This window comes from Rhamphochromis sp. 'chilingali' (assembly GCF_963969265.1).
Source record: "Rhamphochromis sp. 'chilingali' genome assembly, chromosome: 16".
NCBI lineage: Eukaryota > Metazoa > Chordata > Actinopteri > Cichliformes > Cichlidae > Rhamphochromis > Rhamphochromis sp. 'chilingali'.
In genome coordinates, this window is record NC_137943.1 from 19,667,966 (window position 1) to 19,691,985 (window position 24,020).

The 24,020-nt window shown below is 41.6% G+C and overlaps 2 protein-coding genes across 3 annotated transcripts; one reads left to right on the forward strand and one right to left on the reverse strand.

The window, feature by feature from the left end:
- Positions 1–686: 686 nt before the first annotated feature.
- LOC308412465 (uncharacterized protein) lies at positions 687–9,734 on the reverse strand. Its single transcript, XM_080906838.1, has 12 exons — positions 9,454–9,734; positions 7,938–8,071; positions 4,998–5,113; positions 4,199–4,276; positions 4,076–4,113; positions 3,779–3,912; positions 2,610–2,688; positions 2,385–2,504; positions 2,191–2,280; positions 1,775–1,858; positions 1,488–1,650; positions 687–1,365 (listed from the first exon to the last, which is right to left on the reverse strand). The coding sequence occupies exons 1-12, from the start codon at positions 9,573–9,575 to the stop codon at positions 1,174–1,176; spliced, it is 1,350 nt and encodes a 449-aa protein (XP_080762964.1). The 5' UTR covers positions 9,576–9,734; the 3' UTR covers positions 687–1,173.
- A 168-nt stretch (positions 9,735–9,902) lies between these two features.
- On the forward strand, positions 9,903–23,137 carry rpe65a (retinoid isomerohydrolase RPE65 a). 2 transcript variants are annotated; one of them, XM_080906836.1, is made up of 14 exons: positions 9,903–10,803; positions 19,002–19,084; positions 19,236–19,386; positions 19,718–19,825; positions 19,975–20,116; positions 20,201–20,348; positions 20,751–20,832; positions 21,165–21,297; positions 21,403–21,542; positions 21,618–21,747; positions 21,840–21,954; positions 22,292–22,386; positions 22,475–22,586; positions 22,695–23,137. In XM_080906836.1, the coding sequence occupies exons 3-14, from the start codon at positions 19,340–19,342 to the stop codon at positions 22,838–22,840; spliced, it is 1,398 nt and encodes a 465-aa protein (XP_080762962.1). In that variant the 5' UTR covers positions 9,903–10,803; positions 19,002–19,084; positions 19,236–19,339; the 3' UTR covers positions 22,841–23,137. The 2 variants fall into 2 exon arrangements, with proteins under 2 accessions (XP_080762962.1, XP_080762961.1); XM_080906835.1 differs by lacking the exon at positions 9,903–10,803 and adding an exon at positions 18,083–18,610.
- The last annotated feature ends 883 nt before the right edge of the window (positions 23,138–24,020 follow it).

Consider the following 24,020-nt stretch of genomic DNA (forward strand, 5'->3'; position numbering starts at 1 on the left):
TCTGAAAAATATTTAATTTCTCAGAGCCTGGGCTTCTTTTCACTTTAATATGAAAGATTTAATATATTCAACATCCTAAATGTCTAGAAACCTATGCCAGATTAGTCCAAGTTAGGGTTTTAGACACAAGTCCCAGAGACCAGAATTAGCCCAGCAAAGACTCCATTCTGGCCGAGCTTAAGAAAATGTGAAGGTATGCTTAGATTTTCAACTTTTACCTGTCTTATCATCGGTTTTACCGCTTTTCCTGTTGATCAAGCCACGACACCGAAGTACACAAGCATTTTCTGTGAATTCATGAAAACCATATGTTCTAAATTTATAATTACACAACTTTATTTAAATGGTCCTGCCCACTTCACATCAAAGTGGGCTATATGTGGCCCACATGTAAAATGATCTAACTGAACTGGAAAATTTATGTTTAGAAATCCTCCATCAGCATTAGTTTTATGCCAATAAAGACTTTATGTAGTATTGCTGCACTGGACCTACGTGATGCCAAAGGTTAGCATTACTAATTTAGGCGCATCTGCCTTTGACTAGTTTGAAGGCAAAATTGTCTCTGTGATCAAACAGCTGAACCATGTCTGTGATTTAAGTGTTTTTAAACCAGATGTGAGGATTTTCATATCTGTATCATTAGCCCCCCCAACCTGAGGTGGAAGTTATAAATTTTCACAGTCTTAGCTCTTTAAATAAGCTTTAATATATAAAAGAAATCCTTGATAAAACAATCAGTACTCTCAGATAACAAGAAGCTAAGCTAAGAAGCTTGCATTTTTGGTGAAGACAAGAGACCCGTGCATCACACCACCCCACACAACAGAAATGAAAAAGGTTCATATGTAAAGACAAATAAAAAAAGAAATCTGGTAACACAAGCTAAAGAAACGCAAAGCAAGCCTACTTCCAGTTGTAATCTATTACATCTGTAGCAGCAAAGAGCAGAAAGACCACTTACAGTAAATGTGACAAACCGAGAAAAATGTCAGGGCAGACGATTTTTAGCATCAAACATTTGCAAAAGGGCACGCTTCCCTCCTGTGACAGAAACTGATACATTTCAAACAATTCACATTTTCAGATTCAGCCCAGTAGGAAGGGGGGAAAGATGTAGCTTTTTCACAACCAACATGGAGGGAGAATGTGGGAAAGGACGGGACGGACGAGTCAGTCACTGACGTCCATGTCCTCTTCGTGGCGATCATCGGCACCGTTAACTTTGGCCTGCTTCGCGGAACGTGCTGTGCCATTACCTTCTACCGACCGAGGAGACAAAGCAGAATCGTCCGAGTCCTTCCTGTCGCCTCGCTCCTTCTCGCTGTCGTATCCTTGCTCTTCCTCATCGTAGTCTCTGGTGATCTGGGAAAAGAAGCCGATGCATGAGACACCTCGAAAAAAAAAGTAAAAAAGTACAAACTCCCTCCGACTGGCTAACATTAGAAGAGTGATGCTCACAGGGTCCAAAACCACAACACACCAACCTTAACATCTTTCTCTGCATCTGATTTCCGGTCACGTTCCCTTTCTTTGTCTTTACTCTTCTTTTTCTTGCTGCTGGAGCGCTCCCGTTCTTCACGGCCGCGCTCTTTATCGCTCCTACGGTCCCGGTCCCTTTCCTTCTCCCTCTTCTTCTCTTTTTTGTGTCTGAACAGGATGGAAAGTGAAAAGTCCAGAATAAGATTAGTAATGGATATATGTTTACTTCTCCTTTAAAAAAAAAAAAATACACATTCAGTGCAGCCAGAAGGTATTAAACACATCAGACAACCTTCGAGGAGATGGAGACGGGGAATTTTTCCTTTTAGGAGACTTCTTAGGAGAACGGCTGGCGCTGCGACTTTTCCTGCGTCTCCTGCAAACAGAACAAAATAATTTAAGTTTTGCACATACGCAGGATATTAGAAGCAGCTGAAATAAATACATTTGACTGAAAACCAAAAATCTAGTATTTCATTAATAACTGTCATATGCATTAAATCTTATTTCCTGTTAAAGCATTAGCAGCTTTATCGTGATTAGGGAAGTACTATACTTAAAAACGTACGTTTAACTATTCTGTTCCTGTTGATTTTGTACTTTGGTAAATCTGACCATAGAACAGTCATTAAATTCTCTTAATATTAAAAGGTCTTTACCAGAATAGAATTCAAGCACTTGTCAGCTGAAGACCTTGGCTGTACTCACCGGCTCACACTGCGTGACCTCCTTGCTGTGCTGTAGCTTTTGGGTGGTGTTTTGGATTTCCTTCTCCCTGCATCTTCTTTCTTTCGCTCTCTGTAGATAAAAAGAAAACATGCATATAGATTTAGATCTCAGGTTTCCCAGCTGCAGACCTCAGAGTACAGGTTCGAGGACAGGTTTTTACACAGTTAGCACACCTGGATCTGCTGGGAGATCTCCTCCCTCTGTCTCTAGAGTGGGTGTGTCTCTTGCGCGGGCTTTTGGAGCGTCTTCTGCTTCTCGATCTGGATCTGCGCCTCGACCTGCTTCTGGTTCGCCTGAAACCATTCATTCACAACATTTAACTTTGCTGTTCATGTGAAAACAAACAATACAAAGTTTCCTCATCTCAGCTCTGCAGATGATAAGTTTTAGTAAATCACCTGTGTCTTGAATGCGATCGGGACCTCCTCCTTCTGGATCTGGACCTGGACCGAGAGCGCTTCTTCTTTGTCTCCTTATCTGCACGTCAGGAAAATGAAATACAGGTCAAGTTCCAGTACTCTGTGTTTTATCCTTTAAGACCTACCATAGAACCAAGTCCGCCAGAGTTATCTTTATATTTTTACATGCTGTAGTGCCATTTTTGAGAGCATTTCAAGTTGCTATACATCAATACAACCGTTATAGCCCAAATTTTAATGAGATGTAAGCATTAAGTCTATAATAACTACATAAATTGCAAAAAAGTGCAATAAACTACAAAAAATTGAAAATTGTTTTTTTGAGTGTCTTCATAGTTTTATTTTTGAGATACACCAATTTTTATATACTGCTGGAAAAACAAAAATAAATATTATAATGCAAATTTGCAAAGAAAACAGCACGTGCATCAAAATAAACCATTTCCAGCAGTGCAATTTGAGTTCTAAGCATCCCAGAAACTATTCAGAAAAGCATGAAGTCAAACATGACTTTTAAAAACACCAGTATAGGCATATAAGGCCCCGAAGGTAAAAAACAAAAAAGAGGAAATGGTAAAAAAAAAAAAAAAAAAAAAAAAGATGCCACTTCCGGTTTCAGCCAGGTAATGGCGGACATACGATAGTTCGCGCTGACGTCTATTCCAACGTAGGAAGTGTTATGAACAGCTGATCGAATTGGCAAAGCGTGTTTCTGGAATATTATGTTTTTGTTGCTGCAAGTGCTTTTTATGCTGTTTTTTGCAAAACTATATGTGGAAGGAAACCGTAATCTAGGACGAGCTGATAGCATAAGAAGTACGTACAACTCCTCCGGTTTCATGTGCAAAAAAAATTATTGCTAGCTTACGTGGTTCCGGTTCTACAGGGATTTAAGAATAGTTACGCAAAACGGAGCGTGCCTGCTCCGTCCGGTTTTAAAGGGTTAACAAACGTTTTTTCTTAACACTGAAAACAAAAGCAAAAACAAACTATTTGCAAACATGAAAACCTGCCAAGGAAATCATCTGAGGAAGTAAGCTGACCTAATAAGTGTTTGTAATGACAGCAGTGCAGACAATCCAGACACTGTTTTATACCGCAAAGCCAACATCCTAGCAACAAGAGCTTCTGAACTTTAATGTACTCACGTCCGGGTTCGATAGCAGCAGAAATGAGCGACTGGGCCTCTCTGACTCTCTTCATTGCCTCTTCGATTTCTTTATTAGCTGCGTCAGCCTTCAGCCCAGCATTCAGGTTTATTCCAGCCGCCAGGGGATTCAGTCTAAACAAATAAATATTAATTAGTTGACTCATTACTACAAAACACCAAACAACTGCTTCTTTCCTGTGCCTCAGTTGTTCTACAGTGCCTGGGAAAAAAAACAAAAAAAAAAAAACAAACCCTAATGCACAGCATTCAAAGAAGAATCTTTAAAGAGACTTACTTTGGATCCGTCATCAATTTCAACAGCTGATCAGCAGCCTGTGTGGAAACGGGAGGATAAAGACTGTCAGTTCAAAACATTCAACATCAACTTCGTTCACTGCCATTTCAGAAAACCTCTCACCTGGGGATTCATACCAGCTCCGGGGAATCCAAACGCTGCCATTGCGTCTATATTGGGTGCACCAAAGGGGTTCGCAAGCTGGAATAAACAAATTTATGTCAGGCCAAGAATATCCAGATACGAACACCTAACAAGTGTTTATGTAATTATATTGGTGCTATCTGATACACTGGGCTAAAAATCACTGTTTATGTGCAGGAGACTAATTTCTCTCATTAGTAAATGGCCAGCGAGGCATGTAAAGATGTGATGTAAGCAGACACGCTGTACATTAACCGATGCTGATATACGCTTTCGACTTGAAATGACAGAAACATGGCAGAGCCGAAGGAGTAACTGATGGATATGCGAGTGGATGAAGGAAAACCATAGACAGGATACTACTTGGTCACAACTTGGCAAGAGACCTGTAACTCGGCAACATGACTGACTGCTTCAAACCATTTATACTAAAAGGATGTGAATGAGCACAATACAATTTTGCATTACCACAATCCTACAAATAACCAAAAAAACAGAAATACAACACAGGGAGAAAAAACAGATTTAAAGAACTATACAAACTACCAGATGGACTTTGAAATGATCCAACTTTAAAACAAAAATAAACAAAAGCCAGTTTATCTGTGAGTCGTATTTTTATGTTATCTTACACTCTGCTTCTGTATGTCTTTAAATGCATAATTACTTTTTCAAAAAAAGGCTTCAAGTTACATTTTGTCATGTCAGAGCAAAAATGTTAAGACTTTTGGTTATGTCACCATGTAACATCCAACACAGTTAAACAGTGAGGTCTTACAGGTGGATTGGGGATGGGATTAGGCATCGGAAGAAGGCCTCCCCCTGGCAGAATTCCTGCAACAGCATTTGCTGGCGCCAGCAGTGACAAAGCTTTAGCCTCATCTGGAATAGATCCTACAGGGATAAAGAAAAAGGCATTAGGAGAGAAGAAAGGTTTCTCACACTCACACACACACACACACACACACACTACAGAGAAGACATTTTGGAGAAGAAAAAAAAAAAAAAGAAAAGTGTTCACATTTCTTCACATGTTTACCTCATACATCAGAGAAGAGTTCCCTTAATTCAACATAATCATTGCAGTGACTTAACTATTGCTGGAATAAATCACACTACTCCAATGAACACTGCCAAGAATAGATCACCTGAATGTGTTTTTTAAGTCATGAACCAAACGTTAGCAAGCACAGCTGCTTCTCCAGTTCGGTGTGCCCTCAATTTTCATTTTTGACGTTTACTGAAACAAGCGATTCACGTTGGCGGCTTCGCTACTAAAAGCACACAGAGAAAAATTGAGATACACACACAACAGAGAGAATTTTAGGGATTCGGCAAGAACACTATGCAAACCATCAGCGTCTACTCACCACAAACACATTTCAGAGAATTAAGTAGTTTATATGCTAAATGGCAATAACAAAATTCAGGCTAGATGCTGCCTGCATCATTATCTCAGTATCCTTACCTGTCACTGCATCAATTAACCAAACCTGGACAGAGGATGGTGGGCTGTTTATTTTAAAATGCAAAATACCTCCAATTTTATCTTTTAAATAGCTCATCATCATCATCATCATCATCTCACACTTAATCCATTCACAAAGAGACATCACCTAAATACAGACACACAACACTTAAACACAAGAGCACACTGGAGAGAGAAAATGCTGCAGGAGACAAAACGGTTGGATGGTATTTTCAGCAGGGCCTGGTATACAGGACTGGCTGAGCCAGGAAAAAGAACTGTAAAACACAACAACAAAAGAAAACCACTGTTAAAGAGGATACTGGACCAACACTACGTCATGTCGGTCGCCTATCTCAGAGGATTTATACCAGAGAGTTTTAGTTCCATGTATTTATTAAATCACTGACTAGTTTTCCCTTTGTCAAGTCTGAAATTACATTGTGAGGTTAAAAAAATGTTTTAAATCTACTCTGTGCAGAGTAGGCTACTTTGGCATTAGTGTGTTTCTGTATTAACTAAAAAATAACCCAGACCCCTGACATATACAATTATTGCACCAGAGCCAAATAACTGGTGTCACTCCCAAGTTGATGTTTTTTAAAGCCATTTTAAAAAAGGATGAGGCTGGAAATATTCTTGTTACTGTCCACAAATCTAGTGAATACCATCTCATGCCTGATTTAGACTTCTGTGGGGCTACAACACAACCTACACAAGTGGTTGCGTTACCAGCATTTATGCTAGTGCTGTAGCATTATGTGTAAATTACTGTGTAATCATGTCCCCGTGTTTTACATGCAGTCCCAGCTGATATAAAAGTGTAAAATTCGGGGATCTTTTCCCCCTCCTGGGTCTCTGTTCTTTGTTTAGGTCATTATTAAATCACATGCAAACATATTTTCCCTCCAACTTCTGAAATGCACAGGAGGAATCGGCGGTGCTGAACAGACCAACTGCCGTACTTGCGGCTGTATTTTATTATGTTATCATAACATCATGTGATAGCATAGATTTCCGACACAGATTTCCAGCTGATCAGGTGTAAAACTTTCAGAAATATATTGTCTGACTTCTATAGAAGGCGAAGTGGTTTCTTTAAAAACATACAGTAAACGTAAAGTACTGTGGTGTTATTCAAACAACTGTCCATCTGCTGGGGACTACTTCCAGCTGTTGTTTAAAATCTGTTTGCGTATGCTAGTGAGCTTTTAAAAGAGCATGATGGTGCCTGAGGCACCGACTCTAAATAAACTGCATCAGCTGCAATTACCCTAATGAACAAACAAGCATTTACTAGTCTGTGGACTTGAATGGCCTCTGTGTTTTCATGGGATTTGTTGACATTAAAAAGTGATGAATACAGGCAGCCTTATCTGCAAAGGAACCGTTTCTTAACCATAAAACACTTGACCAAGCAGCCCTCAAAAGTGTCGTTAAATAGTGCAGAATTTGCACAGTTTCAGGTTATGCCCTAGAAATCTGAACTTTATTCTCAAAACCACCTGGGAAAGACAATTTAGACAGAAGGAAAGAAAAAGATAAGGCAGAGAAAGAAAAAAAGGAGACAAAATGAGAAGAGAGAGAGAGTGGTGGGGCTTGTATGCTTGCTGGCCTTTGCAAATGTCTACAATTCCCTGTTGGCAGGCAGAGGACCACTTTCAGCCATCAACGAGGGGGCTGCTTTTGCCTTCTTCACTACAAAAATTACACACACACACATACACACACACACACATACACACACAAATAACAGAGAGAAGTTTAACAGGGGGTAGTCCAATATATGGTGAGAATAAAAATGCATTTGGTTAAGCATTTCAAGTACATCACTTCTGAACTTTGACGTGCCTGTGGTGCCCACAGATGTCCGTGTCCTGGTGTGTAAAGCAGAGTTTGGTACACTGAACTTTCTGAGCGCAGAGCACATTACTGTTTTAGTCAGAGACAAACACCTCACTATATCCCGAACAACTTAACTCCAGGTAACAAAGATCTGTTTAAGGGCTGTTGTGCTAAAACAGATGTGCAATGCGCTAAAACAGTTCACCACAAATCTGACAGCAGAAGTCTGCTTTAAACACACGAGCCATGGGAGGAGAATGGCAATACCACTTTCATTCAAAATTATCTTACAAAGCTCATATAAGCATGCCAGGGTGAATTCACAGGAGACGGGAAAAACCAACAACAACCTTTTTACAGTCTTGCACCATCACAATTCATTCAACAATGAGCTTTTATACAAACCTTCAGCAAACGGGACCACTATCAGCGCTCTGTCCACAAACACCGTGTTAGTCAGATGCTGAGACACACCAACAGACTCTGGCTCCTGGAACTTCACAAAGCACACCCGGGATGTCACCGGCATCGGCGAATCACTATAGAAGTGGTAAAGAAGAATGACGTGAATAAACTGCAATAAAAAACATTTTTACAAAATCTAAACATTGCTTTCTTCAGCCTCTTTTGACATCCCGATGTAACACTGAAAATGCAAGGAGCAGCAATAGCAAAGGTAGAGGAGTATAAATGCCTGGTATCAACCGTCCAAATCAACGGTTCACAAGTGAGGTGGAGAAAAGATTGGAGCAGGGTGGAGTGGATCGAGACAAATGTCAGGGTGATTTGTGACAGAAGGATGGTGGCGAGTGTGAAAGAAAGAGTACATAAAACTGTAGCGAGACCTGCTATGATGTATGGTTTAAATACAGTGGCACTGACAAATAGACAGGAGGCTGACGCTAAGATGTTAAGACTTTGACTTTGAGTGAGCAGGATGGACAAAATCAGAAATGAGTACATCAGAGGGACAGCACATGGAAAAAAGGATTAGATGATTTGGACACATCCAGAGGAGGGACAGTGGATATATTAGACAAAGGATGTTGAATATGGGGTTAACAGGCAGGAAGAAAATTGGGAAACCAGAGAGGGGGTTCATGGATGTAGTGAAGGAGGACATGCAGAGGATTGGTGTGACAGAGGAGGATGCTAGGGATAGGGTGAGATTGAGGCAGATGGTCAGCTGTGGATCCCTAAAGGGAGCAGCTGGAGAAAAATGTTCTGACAACCTGATGTGGTCCAGTGGCACCCACATGCTGTGTTAGTCACTTAAGTGTGGATTTGACACACAACAAATATATGCAGACAGAGTTTAAAGCAGATTTATAACATACACTTTAAACAGAAATAAATACAAGTACCCAGGCCCTGACTGTATACTTTAGAAGAAAATTTACTGTGGACTGTTGGAAAGACTCAATTATAATAAAAACGACTGGGGAAAGGAGGGGTAGAGTTATCCTAACCCTAACAAAACATCGGAGAGACCGTTAAAGTTAATACAACTAATTTTTCCCTTCCTCACAAGCTCGACTTGGGCGTGTTTATATTAATTATTAATCACTTTTGCTGCATTTCCTCTCATTGATAAAAAGAGACTTTACATACTTTGAAAAACAAGACACTACGGTAACATTAAGACCCAAATAAACACCGAGGGGGACATATTAAGCCTAAATACACGTTTTTATCCCTGTTTAGGAAATAAGCAGACTATCAAAGACATAAATAGGATTAACGCGTGGTTCATGAGGCCAGACAAAGACATTATAAAAGACTGCGGGCCAGGTCACTGGTTAGCATGGACCTACGCGTGCATGCTAACCAGTCTACCGAGTCTACTAGGAAACACGACCAAACAGCCTGTGACTACACTATTAAAGCCGCTAATAAGCCCACATACAATTATTTAACTTACTCTGGCGGAAATAACTTCAGCTCTTCGATGGTTCCCAGAAAACCGAACAGTGTCCTCATCTGCTCCGACGTTGTGCTCGGCGACACGTTCGTCACCTGCACCACCTTCGTTGTGTAGCTCATTTTCCCGACTTAAAACCTTTGTAACACAACCGCCAACTGCTAGTATTAAACCACACTACCGTCTATCCGCTGGTTACAAAACCAATTTTGGGTTTGTTTGGTAATTTTTTTCTGGGTATGCGCTAACTAGCGACTACAGCAAACTGTAGCGTTTCGCCGCCATCTTGGGTAATTATGGATTGAAATGCGCATGCGTGTAGCGAAACTGGCGGTTTTAAAGTAAATTATTAAAACAGCACATCATCAAGTCTGGAGGCTACTTTACCTTCATGGAATAAATCGACCGTCCTTTAAAGAAGCGTACTACAAGGTTTGTACTATGTAGAAATACTTTTGACCTGCAATTAATTACCAGCAGAGGGCGCCCTTTATTTTCATTTTTACATACAAGACGTGGCCAAAGCGCCTCATTCAGTATTGATGAGAAGTTTTGGGGAAACTACTTAAGCATAGCTTTTCAACCAACCAACATGAATTAATCCAGTCTGGTCAACTAAAGCTATTTAGAAAAAGCCATCCCTTTATGACATTTCTAAAAGGATTTATTGCGTTTAACTGGGAATATGATTGCCATTCAATGTGGAATAAAGTTGAATAATAATATCTATCAATCTATCTTGCCTTCATCTGCCTTCACACGCATAATTCATCCCAAAGGTGTTCTGTTCTGGTTGAGGCCAGGTGCAGGCCCGTCAAGTTCCTCACACCAAACTTCCTCATCCATGTCTTTATGGATCTAGCTTTGAGCACTGGTGCACACTCATGTTGGAAGAGGAAGGGGCCATCCCCAAACCGTTCCCACAAAGTTGGGAGCATGTAATACTTCATTGTATGATGAAGATTGACCAAATCTCCAGAAAAACAACCCTAGACCCTAATGCCCCCTCCACCTAATTTTAGTTTTTGCACAGTGCATTTAGACAAGTACAGTTCTCCTTGCAGCCTCCAAACCCATACTCGGCCATCAGATTGCTAGATGGAGAAGCGTGATTCGTCACGACAGAGAACATGTCTCCACTGATCTAGAATCCAGTGGCAGCGTGCTTTACACCTGTTACAGGCGTGGCCCTTTAAGGATGAGCCTGATGGGAAATGTGTGCGGGGCGGAGAGCAAAAAAAGAAGGAAAAAGGAAGAGTAACGGTTAACTACAGAAGAGACGAAGAGAAAGTAAATAAAAGGAATATAATAACTCCCTCGACAGCCAGAGTTGTATCGGCGATGCCCGCTGTGAGTAAACTGTTTCAGCCCACTGTACGCGGTGTTCGTACCTTGGAGGAGAAATAAAGGTTCGGTAAAGCAGTTTCCTACGTCTCCCTCGATCTTCTTGCTAGCGGAGTTGACCTGTATAGTAAGCTGTTGCCGGTGTTGTGCCAAAAAGTGATTGTCTGCCAAAAACTGATTTCCGGTATTTGCCAAAAAGCGATTGCTCATATTTAAAGTGGTATAAGTAACTTGTTGGGCTATAATATGTTAAACATATGTCAAATGCATCCCTTATGGATGACATAAAGTCATCTTGAGCCACAAACAACATTCGTGTAGCAAGATACAAGCCGCAATCAGTTTTTGGCAGCGACTTTTATATAACCTTTATTTATGCAGTAAAAAAAAATCTCATTAACATTAAAAATGTATTTTGTAAGAGTAAGTTGCCCAACAGGACAGCAGAAATGGCAGCAAATATTACAATAGTTCTGTAAAAATATTTTAAGTGGGGATAAAGGACCGGATTGGTTATAATGTAAGTACAAGTTGTAAAGATACTTAAAAAACAGATAATTTTTTAATTCTTTATGTAACCCCTTTGTATCCCCTGTTCACCGAAGTCTATTTACGAACATACATAAAGATATTACACATAAAAAATACACAGAAACACTGGAAATCAGTTTTTGGCAGACAATCACTTTTTGGCACAACACCTGCTGCGAGTCAGTTACGGAACCTTCAAGTAACTGCCAGAGGTTTCCTTACTACGGTTCGGGGCCGCGGATCTGGCGCGGTAACACACCACTGCATCCAAAACTTTGCATTGCAATGTAAACTACTGCAAGGCTTGCAGCTGCTCAGCCACCCATTCCATGAGGTTCTCTAATACCATTATTATCTTTGCAAATGATTATCTGCCAGGCTGCTATGTTGAATAGAGGCAACGATAACATGATGTATGACAGGACCACCAAACCCTCCCCCGCATCCTCTGATGTCTCCTTCCTCAACGAGCTCAACAACTTTTATGCTCGTTTTGAGCGAGGGAACCCCACAACCACAACCAAAGCAGACATGACGCCAGACCACCAACCTATGACTCTCTCCCCCACCGATGTAGGAGCGGTGCTGAGCAGGATCAATGTCCACAAGGCTGCAGGCCCTGATGGCATCCCCGGGCGTGTTCTCAGAGCGTGTTCTGGGGAGCTTGCAGGAGTGCTCACAGACATATTCAATCTGTCCTTGGCCCACGCTGTGGTACCGGCCTGCTTCAAATCCACCTCCATCGTCCCGATACCCAAAAACTCCAACCCATCTTGCCTCAATGATTACCGCCCAGTAGCACTCACCCCCATCATCACTAAGTGCTTAGAGCGACTGGTCCTAGCACACTTCAAATCCTGTCTCCCCCCCCACCCTGGACCCCCACCAATTCGCATACCGCCGGAACAGGAGCACAGAGGATGCAGTCTCCATCGCAATGCACTCTGTCCTCTCACACCTGGACAACAACAACACCTACGCCAGAATGCTGTTTATAGACTTCAGTTCAGCATTCAATACAATCCACCCCTCACAACTCATCAGGAAACTGACAGACCTGGGTATCAGTTCCCTCATCTGCAAATGGTTACTGGACTTCCTGACCAACCGCCCCCAACATGTCCGGCTGGATAACCGCTGCTCATCTACCATCACAATGAACACCGGTGTACCACAAGGCTGTGTGATGAGCCCTTTCCTCTACTCCCTCTTCACCCACGACTGCAGACCTGCTGATGGTTCCAACACCATCATTAAGTTTGCAGATGACACCACGGTGATTGGCCTCATCAGTGACAACGATGAGGCCGCCTACAGGGAGGAGGTGGATCGTCTGGCTGAGTGGTGCGACAGAAACAACCTGCTGCTTAACACCGAGAAGACCAAGGAGCTCATCGTGGACTACAGGAGGAATGCTGACCCACATCCACCCATCCACATTAAGGGGACGGCTGTGGAGCGTGTGAGCAGCTTCAAGTTCCTGGGAGTCCACATCTCCGAGGATCTCACCTGGACGACCAACTGCTCCAAGCTGGTCAAGAAGGCTCACCAGCGCCTCTTCTTCTTGAGGACTCTGAGGAAGAACCACCTGTCCTCAGACATCCTGGTGAACTTCTATCGCTGCACCATCGAGAGCATCCTGACCAACTGTATAACAGTCTGGTACGGGAACTGCTCTGCCTCGGACCGGAAGGCGTTGCAGAGGGTCGTGAAAACTGCCCAGCGCATCGCCGGAGCACCACTTCCTGCCATAAAAGACATCTACAGGAAGCGGTGTCTGAAAAGGGCTGGGAAAATCATCAAAGACCCCAGTCACCCATCACATGGACTCTTCACCCTCCTGCCCTCTGGGAGGCGCCACAGGAGCCTCCGGACTAAGACCACCAGGTACCGGAACAGCTTCTTCCCCACAGCTGTCAGACTCCTGAACTCTGCCTCCTGACATCTGACCCACGTTAAACTCATGGACTGAACATACACACACCCACAATGGACAACTGTACCCTCAAACACAATAATAACATGGACTGAACCACCACTCACAACCACTAGCACTTTATATAGCCTCTGTAGAAACTATCTACACCCTCACTTATCTTAACTGCACTACTGTATAGCTCTGTGTAAATAATCATTCTGTACATTCGATAATCTTTAATCCTACAACTGTTTACAACTTGCATAGTTCCCATTTCTGTATAGCTGTATATCCCAGATTCTGTAAAGTTATTTATTTCATATTCTGTATAGTTTTTCATATTTATATCCTGTTCATATCCTGTACATAGCTTGTACTCACTACAGCCTGTACATACTTATAGTTATAGAATATTCACAACATACTTCATACCGTGTACATTATAACATACCATAATAGACCCATTTCTGTAATATACTCACATATCTATATTATTGCTAATATATATTGTAATATATCTATATCACTAAAGCACTTCTGGATGGATGCAAACTGCATTTCGTTGCCCTGTACCTGTGCATGTGCAATGACAATAAAGTTGAATTCTATTCTATTCTATTCTATTTCCTGTGTCTGTCCTTAAGGCAGCAGAGCTGAGTCAGTCTGTTAGAGAAGCTGCTCCACTACCTGTCCAGTAATAATAATAATAATAATAATAATGGATTAGATTTATATAGCGCTTTTCAAGGCACCCAAAGCGCTTTACAATACCACTATTCATTCACTCTCACATTCATACACTGGTGGAGGCAAGCTACAGTTGTAGCCACAGCTGCCCTGGGGCAGACTGACAGAAGCGAGGCTGCCATATCGCGCCATCGGCCCCTCTGGCCTACACCAGTAAGCAAGTAGGGTAAAGTGTCTTGCCCAGGGACACAACGACCAGGACAGAGAGCCCAGGGATCGAACCGGCGACCTTCCGGTTACAGATGCGATTCCCAACCTCCTGAGCCACGGTCGCAGTAAGTGGTACAGAGGGTGGTCAGGATTACAATGATGGATTACAGTTTTTTCAGTGACCTCCTCTCCACCACAGTTTCAAAAGGGTCCAGTTTGCAAGAAATCACAGAGCCTGTCTTCCTCTTCAGGTTATCCAGTCTGCTGGTGTCTCCAGCTCAGATGCTGCTTCCCCCTGCAGAACACAGCAAAGTACAATGTGCTCACTACAACTGAGTGATAGAAAACCTTGAGCACACATTGAAGGATTTCAGTTTCATGGGAAAAAGAGGCTGCTCATCCACTTTTTTTTCACAGCCTCTGTGTCAGTCTTCAAATTCATCCTCTTGTCGTCAGGTACTCATCCACCACATCAACATCTTGACCCGTGTTTGTCGTGGGACATGTCTCTTTGTTCTGAAGTCAAACACCATCGCTCTGTTCCATTTCACATTTAGAAATGGTAAATGGCCTGCATTTGTATAGCGCTTTTCTAGTCCCTAAGGACCCCAAAGCGCTTCACACTACATTCAGTCATTCACACACACACTGGTGATGGCAAGCTACATTGTAGCCACAGCTGCCCTGGGGCACACTGACAGAGGCAAGGCTGCCGGACACTGGCGCCACCGGGCCCTTTGACCACCAGTAGGCAAACATGGGGTTACGGTAGTATCTTGCCCAAGGATATTTGGCATGCAGCCAGGAGACAGCCTGGGATCAAACCACCAACCTTCTGATTAGTGGCTGACCTGCTCTGCCACCTGAGCTACAGCCACCCTGGATTTGAAGCAGATGATTCCTCCCAGAACTCTCAACAAAATCATCAACTTGTGCTCTGTACTCTTTTTCCTGCTCATCACTAATAGATCCATCCACTCCACAATCAGTCAGAGTATTTCTGTAGGTGGCATGTACTGCCCATCAATAAAACAGACAGTCTCACATACTGCAGCCTACCTGTCAGGTAGTCAGTAATCCATGAGATTGTGGACATGTTTCATCTCTGTCAGTCGCAGCTCCTGGCTTTTGTTACATGAACTCGAGAAATTAAAGATGGTGATCCTCACCTTGCAGTCATTACTATCTAGATGGAAGAAAATATAAAAGTGGGAGTGGTGTGACGACTTGTTTCACTCATGAGTTTAATCTAAAGCAGATATTTTAGACTATGTTTACTGACTTTCAGTAGACTGCGTGGTTTAAATGGCCTCAGCAAGTGGAAGAAGTTGGTGAAGTTGTCTGGAGATGGATCTGATTGGTGATAATAACCTGCAGACTTGACATCTGAACAAACGCCACCGGGGGGATGTAGCTGAGAGCCAGAGGAGGGAAAAGTAACATTGTTTTTTCAATGAAGCTGAAACTATTTTGTTCCAAAGCTTACAACTTCCTCAAAAATGAAAAACTCCAGATCTAAGTCATACTTGCAGTCTCGTGACTTATTCTAAAATCTCACTGATCTGGTTTTGATTTTGAAACATTATCTTACTCTTTCTTTTCTTACAAAATCATTAAATTTAAAATACAAAAAAGAAAAAATATGAAGCCAAATTACTGTCGCAGATCCTCCCTGAGGCCATATTGCGTTTCTAACAGTTTTTTTTAGCTGTGAGATCTCGTTTAAAGACTTCCGGTGTTAACAGCTGAATGAGCGCACTTTGGATTTGGTAAGTTAAATTATTGCAGACACTGCAGCTGTATCAGCATGAACACATTTGCAGTAACAAATCATAGTTATCAGCTGCATCGACTCTTTCCAAAGCTCATCCAGTGTATCTTTTTTATATTTTCACAATGAAATGCAATCACATCCTAAAAAGGCTCTGTTTTAAAAACTCTTTTTAAAACCGACCAGCTTCTCAGCATCGATCCACTCTGTTGCCTGGATAAAATAAGGTGCAGCAACATCATACACTAAAAGATCTCTTTTCAAGCCCAGAGTCTCATTAGGCTGAAATTATAATGAACAGTCTACCACCTGTTTTTCAGTTCAAAGACGAGTACTGTCTCATTTGTATTGGCGATATCATCAAAGACCCTTTGCTGCTTGTGATCGCAGAGATTAAGCTGCTTCACTGTGACTGCATGCTCTAAGGCATCAATCCTCAAAAAATCTCTAATCTTTGCTGTAGTGTGCTTGATATTAGTCCATTTTGATGCTCTGTGCAAACATCGTAAAGCAGTCTGCAGACTGACGGAGGTTAAAAGGTGTTCTTTGTTCTTTGTTTCTTTGCATTTACTTGACTTGTTTGTGGTCTAATCAGCTGTTTGTTTCTTATACTCACTGTTTTGGGTGCTGATTATATTTGATGTGTTACTTGTGCCGACCCCTTAAAGCTGCGATTATCACCGTAGAACTCAGAGATGCTTTGTTTCTTTCCCGAGAGATTATCACAACAATGTTTTGCGTTTCCCATTCATTCAGTTCATGTGTTGGCTGAGGCCGCTACGTCACACAGCAGTGACACAACTCTCTCCTAACGATGTTTTTTCCCCCAGGAGGAACAATACAGCGTTTGTCTTCAGGATAATCCTTTTCACCTGGATTATCGCGGCGCTGAGACAAGCAAGTTAAGGCATTTTGTGCTCAGAGCAAAGAACAACTGGCCACATTTCATCCAAGTAGCATTTTGTATAACAGTCATTGTACAATCCCACCTAATGATGGCAGTGAGGTTTAACTGAAAACATTTCTTATTTTTATTTAGTACTAATGTCCAAAAAGGAAAAAAATAGTGTTAAAGTGCAGATAGCAGTGAGTTTATCTCATTTATTTCATTTCTGGGTCAAAATTACCTGTTTGTTTTCCCCACATACTGACTACTGACTGCAGTCCTGGGATGAGACTACGTAACTACACCATATAGTTCAGTAGCTTGTAGAATCACCTTTAGCAGCAAGTAATTGTTCTCTGTGCGACATTATCAGTTTTTCACACTGTTGTGGAGGAATTTTACGCCACTCTTCTTTACAACGTTGCTTCAGTTCATTGAGGTTTGTGGGCAGCTCTCTAAAGGTCCTGCCACAAAAATTTCACTCAGGTCAAGGTCTGGACTTTGACTGGACCACTACAACATCTTTTTTTCAGCCATTCTGTTGTAGATTTGCTGCTGGGCTTCAGATTATTATACTGTTGCATGACCCAGTTTTGGACAAGGTTTAGCTTTTGAACAGATGGCCTCACATTTGACTGTAGAACACTTTGATATACAGAGAAGTTCATGGTCAACTCAGTGATGAAAGCTGCCCAAGTCCTGTGACTGCAAAACAGCCAAAATCAGCACCCCTCCACCGCTGTGCTACACGGTTAGTATGAGGTGTTTGAGATGATATACGGGACAGCATTCCAGGAGTTTTATGGTTTGTTCAGAGGACACTGAACTAAACTGTGCTACCATGTTCTTTTTACTGCTTCCAAACGGTCTTATACTGCCATGAACTTTAACATTTAACATGCTAACTGAGGCACACAGTCTGACCTTGGGGTCCACTCCTGGGAAAATTGTGGCATTGTGTTAACACATCTCAATGCTCCACACTTGCAAACTGCCAAAACCTTTAACAGAGATGCTCACAGATTACTGATGATCATTTAGAGTTCATTTGATTAGCAGCACCTAGCTTCTACTTACCCTATGTATACTTGAAATTACAAATATATATATATATATATATATATATATATATATATATATATATATATATATATATATATACATACATACATACATACATACATACATACATACATACATAATTAAAATAGTGAAAGTGTAGTAAATAAACGTTTTGGCACTAATACGGACTGCACTTGGGATAAAAGCTGCAGTTTAGATGAGAAAGGTGTTTGTCTTTATTTCACACAATGTGCAAAACCAGTGTTATGTGGATCAAAGTTCCTACTCTTGATATTTCTTCATAATGGGTAGTTGACCTACATGTTGCATGAGTGCTAAAATAAACTGTCTGTGACTCAGCATAATTTTATCTTAACACATAAATCAGAACAGTTAAAAATAGAAAGAAAAAGAAATCCAACACACAAGCGCAACTCTCTTGCCAAGCATCACTTTTTGCAGTGCATATTCTCTGCAATAAATCCAGGTTGAGAGGTGTAGCCATTGGGTCACCCAAAAGAGGATATTGGCACAATGGGATACTTGTTCCCCATGTGACATGATTGGCTGGGACAAAGCTTTACAGCGCTGATTGCGTAGATTGACTCCGAGGAGGCCCAGATGAATAAATACCTCAAATCCAGTGGGAGATCAGAGGCTTCCAGTTACTAAACCAGTGACCACAGGCTTTTGTTACAGTTTGCTTTTTGTTTTATATTCAACAGCAAAAAGGAACCATGGTCAGCCGGTCAGTTTCTAATGAATTCAATTGTATCTCATATTTCTTATTACATTGAATGACAACCAGGGTAGTATTTTTTTTTTAGTAAATGAACTAAAGAGATTTGTTAGGTGAAAACTGTGATGTTTGTTTCAGTACTTTTTGGAAATTAATGCAATTAATTATTTCGACTTTTGGTAGAGAAATCTTTAACCTAATCCTGTGGTGTTTTTCACAGGATTAGGTAGTCAGGAGCAGGTTGGGTTTCTGACCAAAAACGAGTCATCAGAAATCCTAAAATTACTTAAAGCTGAAAGATATATAATTTTAACCTGCTGAAAACCCATCGGCAATAATTTCTTTGGCAGTGTTTCTTGATGTCTTTGCTCTTTTGTTTTTCTTTTTTTTTTGCTAACAGATTTGAACACCCAGCTGGTGGCTACAGGAAGCTTTTTGAGACATGTGAAGAGCTGTCTGAGACTCTTCCCACAACAGTCACAGGTTTGTTTACATCTTTCAGACAGAAATAGACTAGACACGAAAATAACTCTTTTGACATTTGCATATCGACTGCACTTTTCTGGAAATTTATACTTTCTAGTTTATAACTCAGCACACTGAAAACTTTCTGTGATCCACGTTCATTCTGCAGGCCGGATTCCTTCGTTTCTGAAGGGAAGCCTTCTCCGTCTGGGACCCGGGCTTTTTGAGGTCGGAGATGAACCCTTCTATCACCTCTTCGATGGCCAGGCCCTCATGCACAAATTTGACTTCAAGAATGGCCAGGTCACCTACTTCCGGAAGTAAGGCGGTCATTTATCAGTGTCACATATTGCATTTGAACTGCAGCTGAGTAGCCGGTGCTGTGTGATTTCGTGTGAAACATCATATGTTGCCATAAGACTGGATGGTGTCATGGATTACCTAACACAGTCGAGCCAGTTTGCTCATGTTGAGTCCTGACATGAGATTTTGACTCATAGATACCAAACACATTTGCATGAAACACTCCTGCAAACACATGATTGTTTCGTTTAGCACATTCCCGTCCACTTGCTGCATGTATGGGAAGTCTGAGGGGTAGTCAATGACCCATAAAGTGGATTTTGCATTTTCTCTCTTTCCTCCATTTAGGTTTATCAGGACAGATGCTTATGTGCGAGCCATTACAGAGAAGCGTGTGGTCATTACTGAGTTTGGTACATTCGCATATCCTGATCCCTGCAAGAATATCTTCTCCAGGTTGGTTCCACATGCACACATTTGAGAGCAAATTAGAAATGTCTCAATGTCTTTGCAAATATTTGCAGTATTTTACCTCCAAGTTCCCTTTTTTTTTGTTACAATCCTGTATAGACTGCAGTCTTTTCCTGTTTTTTCTTCGGTTGCAGGTTTTTCACTTACTTCCAAGGTGTTGAGGTCACAGACAACTGCTTGGTGAATGTCTACCCTATTGGTGAGGATTATTATGCTGCAACAGAAACCAACTACATCACTAAAGTCAACACAGATACGCTGGAGACTCTGAAGAAGGTACATCAATAAAGTACATTGAATCTGAGACGAGAGCGAGCAATCTTTTCACCTTTACAGCTTTCGCCTTTATTTTCTGTGCAGGTCGATATGTGCAGCTATGTCAATATTAATGGAGTGACTGCCCACCCTCATATTGAGAGGGACGGTACTGTGTATAACATTGGAAACTGCATGGGGAAAGGAGCATCACTGGCCTACAATATTGTCAGGATCCCACCCACGCAGAAAGGTTTAGATAAACCCCGCATGCAACAATAACACAAACACTTGGTTTTTCATTAAATTCAGTTCATTTTGTACAAAAAATAAGATGGAATTTAAAAAGATGGTTATTTTCCAAATAACATGAATAAGTAAATGTACTTATGATGCTTAATCTACTCTACAATGGCTATTTCTACCTTTTATTAAAAAAAAAATATATATATATATATACCCACGGATTAAAATACAACAGTGTGAGTACCCCAGACATAGAAAGTAAGGTTAAAGTGCAAAAATATAAATTATGAAAAAGGTTGTATTTTCTGTCAGTGTAAACATCATATAGATTTCATGAAGTGTTGGACCAAGCAGAGACTTCGAAACAGTGAGTGATCCCTTTAAAACACCACAACTTTTTCTTTTGTAGATAAATCTGATCCGATCGACAAGTCCAAGGTGGTGGTGCAGTTCCCCAGCTATCAGAGATTCAAGCCTTCCTACGTGCACAGGTGTGTCCACATGTCTGTGAGTCTGTGTGCGTGATTCAGTGTTATTTTTGTCCTGCCTCACACTCTGAGATGGGTGCACTTCCCTGAGCCTGGCTCTGTCGGAGATTTCTTCCTCTTAAAAAATGTTTTTCCTTCCCACTGTCGCCCAAGTGATTGCTCACAGGGGGTCTACTGATTGTTTTCTCTGTATTATTGAAGGGTCTCTACCTTACAATATAAAATACCTTATGGCAACTGTTGTTGTCATTTGGAGCTATGTAAGTAAAACTGAACTGAATTGAACTGAATTTAGTTGATGGGTTTTTATTGTTTTGTGTTTTTATCTACTTCAGTTTCGGCAAGACAGACAACTACTTTGTCTTTGTGGAGACTCCTGTGAAAATCAACCTGCTGAAGTTCCTGAGTGCCTGGAGTATCCGTGGCTGCAACTACATGGACTGCTTCGAATCCAATGAGAGCCAAGGAGTAAGGAGCCAAACGAATATCTTTAAATCCACAAAAAACCCACACTGGTGTTTTTGGCTGCTCTTCTTCTATAATCTCATCTGAAGCTCTGATGTTCTCTTGTAGACCCTGTTCCACATTGCCAAGAAAGACCCAGGAGAGTACATCGATCTCAAGTTTAAAGGAGCACCTATTGGCATGTTTCATCATATTAATACCTTCGAGGACCAGGGGTTCATTGTTGTTGACCTTTGTGCTTGGAAAGGGTAACTGAAGCATTCGACCGACCGCATTTGTTTGATCCAGCAAGATTAATGCTGATGAACATTTTTGTGTTGCAGCTTTGAGTTTGTTTACAACTACCTCTGGTTGGCCAACCTGAGGGCTAACTGGGACGAGGTGAAGAAGGCAGCCATGCTCGCCCCCCAGCCGGAGGTGCGCAGATACGTCATTCCCCTGGATGTCCACAAGGTGAGCACCTTTCTCTTTCATCAGACTGATAAAATCTTCTACAAACAAATGCAAGGTTTGGTTGTTCTGACCATGATCTGGATTTGATGTAGGAGGAGCAGGGGAAGAATCTGGTGAGCCTGCCGTACACCACAGCTACAGCCACCATGTACGCTGATGGGTCGACTTGGCTTGAGCCTGAGGTGCTGTTCTCCAGTCCTCACCAAGGTGACAATGCAGCTATTTTTCAAGAAGATATTTTTAGACTTTACTGAATGATTGAGTTGTGCATTGGTTTGCACTGTTGCCTCACAGCAAGAAGGTGCTGGGTTTGATTCTAGTGTGGGGCCTTTCTGTGTGGACTATGAGTACAAACATCCAAAAAGCATACACAGGGTTAACTGGTGACTGACTGTAGGTGTGAAGGTTAGCATATCTGTTCCGGGTGTAGCCTTCCTCTTGCTCTATGACAGCTCCACCCTCAATCGCAACCCTAAATAGGATAAGTGGACAAAAAGGGATGAATGGCTACTGAGTGATCTTTTGTTATTCTTTGGTTTTGTAGCTTTTGAGTTTCCTCAGATTAACTACAATAGGTATGGCGGCAAGAATTACACATACGCCTATGCCCTGGGTCTCAACCACTTCATACCAGACAGGGTAAGAGACTAGAGCAGCAGATTTCAGACTGTGAGTGTAGAAAAAAAAAATTTTTTGGTTGATTTTTTTTCTTTTGATTTCTGTGTAGATCTGCAAGTTGAACGTGAAGACCAAGGAGACCTGGGTATGGCAGGAGCCCGACTCCTACCCCTCAGAGCCGTTGTTTGTACAGACTCCTGATGCTGTCGATGAGGATGACGGTAAGTCTACAGCAGTTAAAGTATAATGTTCCATGCAGTGTGTTTTAACAATTACTTGTATTGTAAGAAGTAATTTTTAAGCAAGGCTGGTGTTTGCTGTCCCCACAGGTGTGCTGCTTACCATTGTTGCAGCTCCCGGTGCCCAGAGACCAGCGTACCTCCTCATCCTCAACGCCAAGGATCTTTCTGAGGTTGCCAGGGCAGAGGTGGAGTGCACTATTCCCGTCACCTTTCATGGGATGTACAAACCCTAATGATTCGTGACTCTGCATATTTCTCTGTGACCAGCTGCCACTCATTATTAGAACAATGGCACAAACTGATCATTGTGTCGAGCTGTTTTTGAGAAAGTGATTGCATGTCCTCCTTTGCAGGCAGCGTAGGCTGCTGGATGCCTTCTGAGCCATGATAATAAATCTCAACTAAAATGTCTAAGCTTGAACTGTCAGTACTGGTAAAGAAAAAAAGGATCTGTTCACATGATTTTTCATATAAATGGGTCATGGATGCAAAAATAAATGCATAACTATCAATGCAATTCTTATTTTGTGTTGATCTGTTACACCATGTTCATTTGCTACTCACAGAGTGACAAAGTATTTTGCCTTTCATCTGAGGTTTAAGTTCTCTGTTGTATTGCGTTGCTTCTTTCAAATTTTTGAGCAACACTGCATTCCTGCCAGCTCCACGACTGCCTACTGAGACAAAAAGACTTTGTTTTTTATTTATGAGGGAGGAGTAAATCAAGCATTCTCTCAGTAAGCGATGCATATACGAGCAGTTCAACTAATCCTTCAGCCTAAACTCTTGAGGCATTAGTACAATTTTAATATGTTGCCACACAAAAATCTCATTATGGTCGCAAACGAATAGGGGACCTTTCCACGTCTGTCCTCGTGTTTGTCAAAGTTGTTTGAGTTTTAATCTAAAAACAGTAAAGGCACGCAGATCTTGCAGCACTGCAAAGCTGATTAACTGTGTCGGTTCTTATATCTGAGGAAACAAAGCGCATGTTGCAATGTATTCGTCTCAAAAGGTGCTTAAGAAATGGACGCGCAGCCTTTATATGCCACATTTTATCGTACTTAAAACAAGGATTTAAATTTGTGGTTTTTGCAATTGTAATTCCAATCTCAGATATTTGAGCGTCACATATAGAAACGCTTGAAACGGGCACCAACCGTGCTCATGTTTTCCTCGGCAGCTGATGCAAGCGGAGGAAACAAAGTGGCTTTGCCTGAGTTGCTACATCAGTCAAATCACACAGCGCTCATTATGTAGTCACGTTCTCCACTCCACTGCCAGATTTGAGGATTGCATTAATGAAAAAGCTCAAAAGGAGTGTTTTTGCTTTTGTGTTTTCTGTAATCTCTTACTTTGGTAATCACAGGGCTACAAATCTGCCCCATTATTTAGCCACTTCACTGGCTGATG

Bases quoted from the DNA above. Each gene is read 5' to 3' on its own strand.
- rpe65a (XM_080906835.1), top strand. The intron at 20,349-20,750 runs GTTTAGATAAAC...TTTCTTTTGTAG, and splicing joins GATCCCACCCACGCAGAAAG to ATAAATCTGATCCGATCGAC. The intron at 21,543-21,617 runs GTAACTGAAGCA...TTTGTGTTGCAG, and splicing joins GACCTTTGTGCTTGGAAAGG to CTTTGAGTTTGTTTACAACT.
- LOC308412465 (XM_080906838.1), bottom strand. From the start codon at position 9,575: ATGAGCTACACAACGAAGGTGGTGCAGGTGACGAACGTGTCGCCGAGC. The intron at 2,689-3,778 runs GTGAGTACATTA...CCTGACGTGCAG, and splicing joins TGCTGCTATCGAACCCGGAC to ATAAGGAGACAAAGAAGAAG. The intron at 2,505-2,609 runs GTGATTTACTAA...GAATGGTTTCAG, and splicing joins CGATCGCATTCAAGACACAG to GCGAACCAGAAGCAGGTCGA.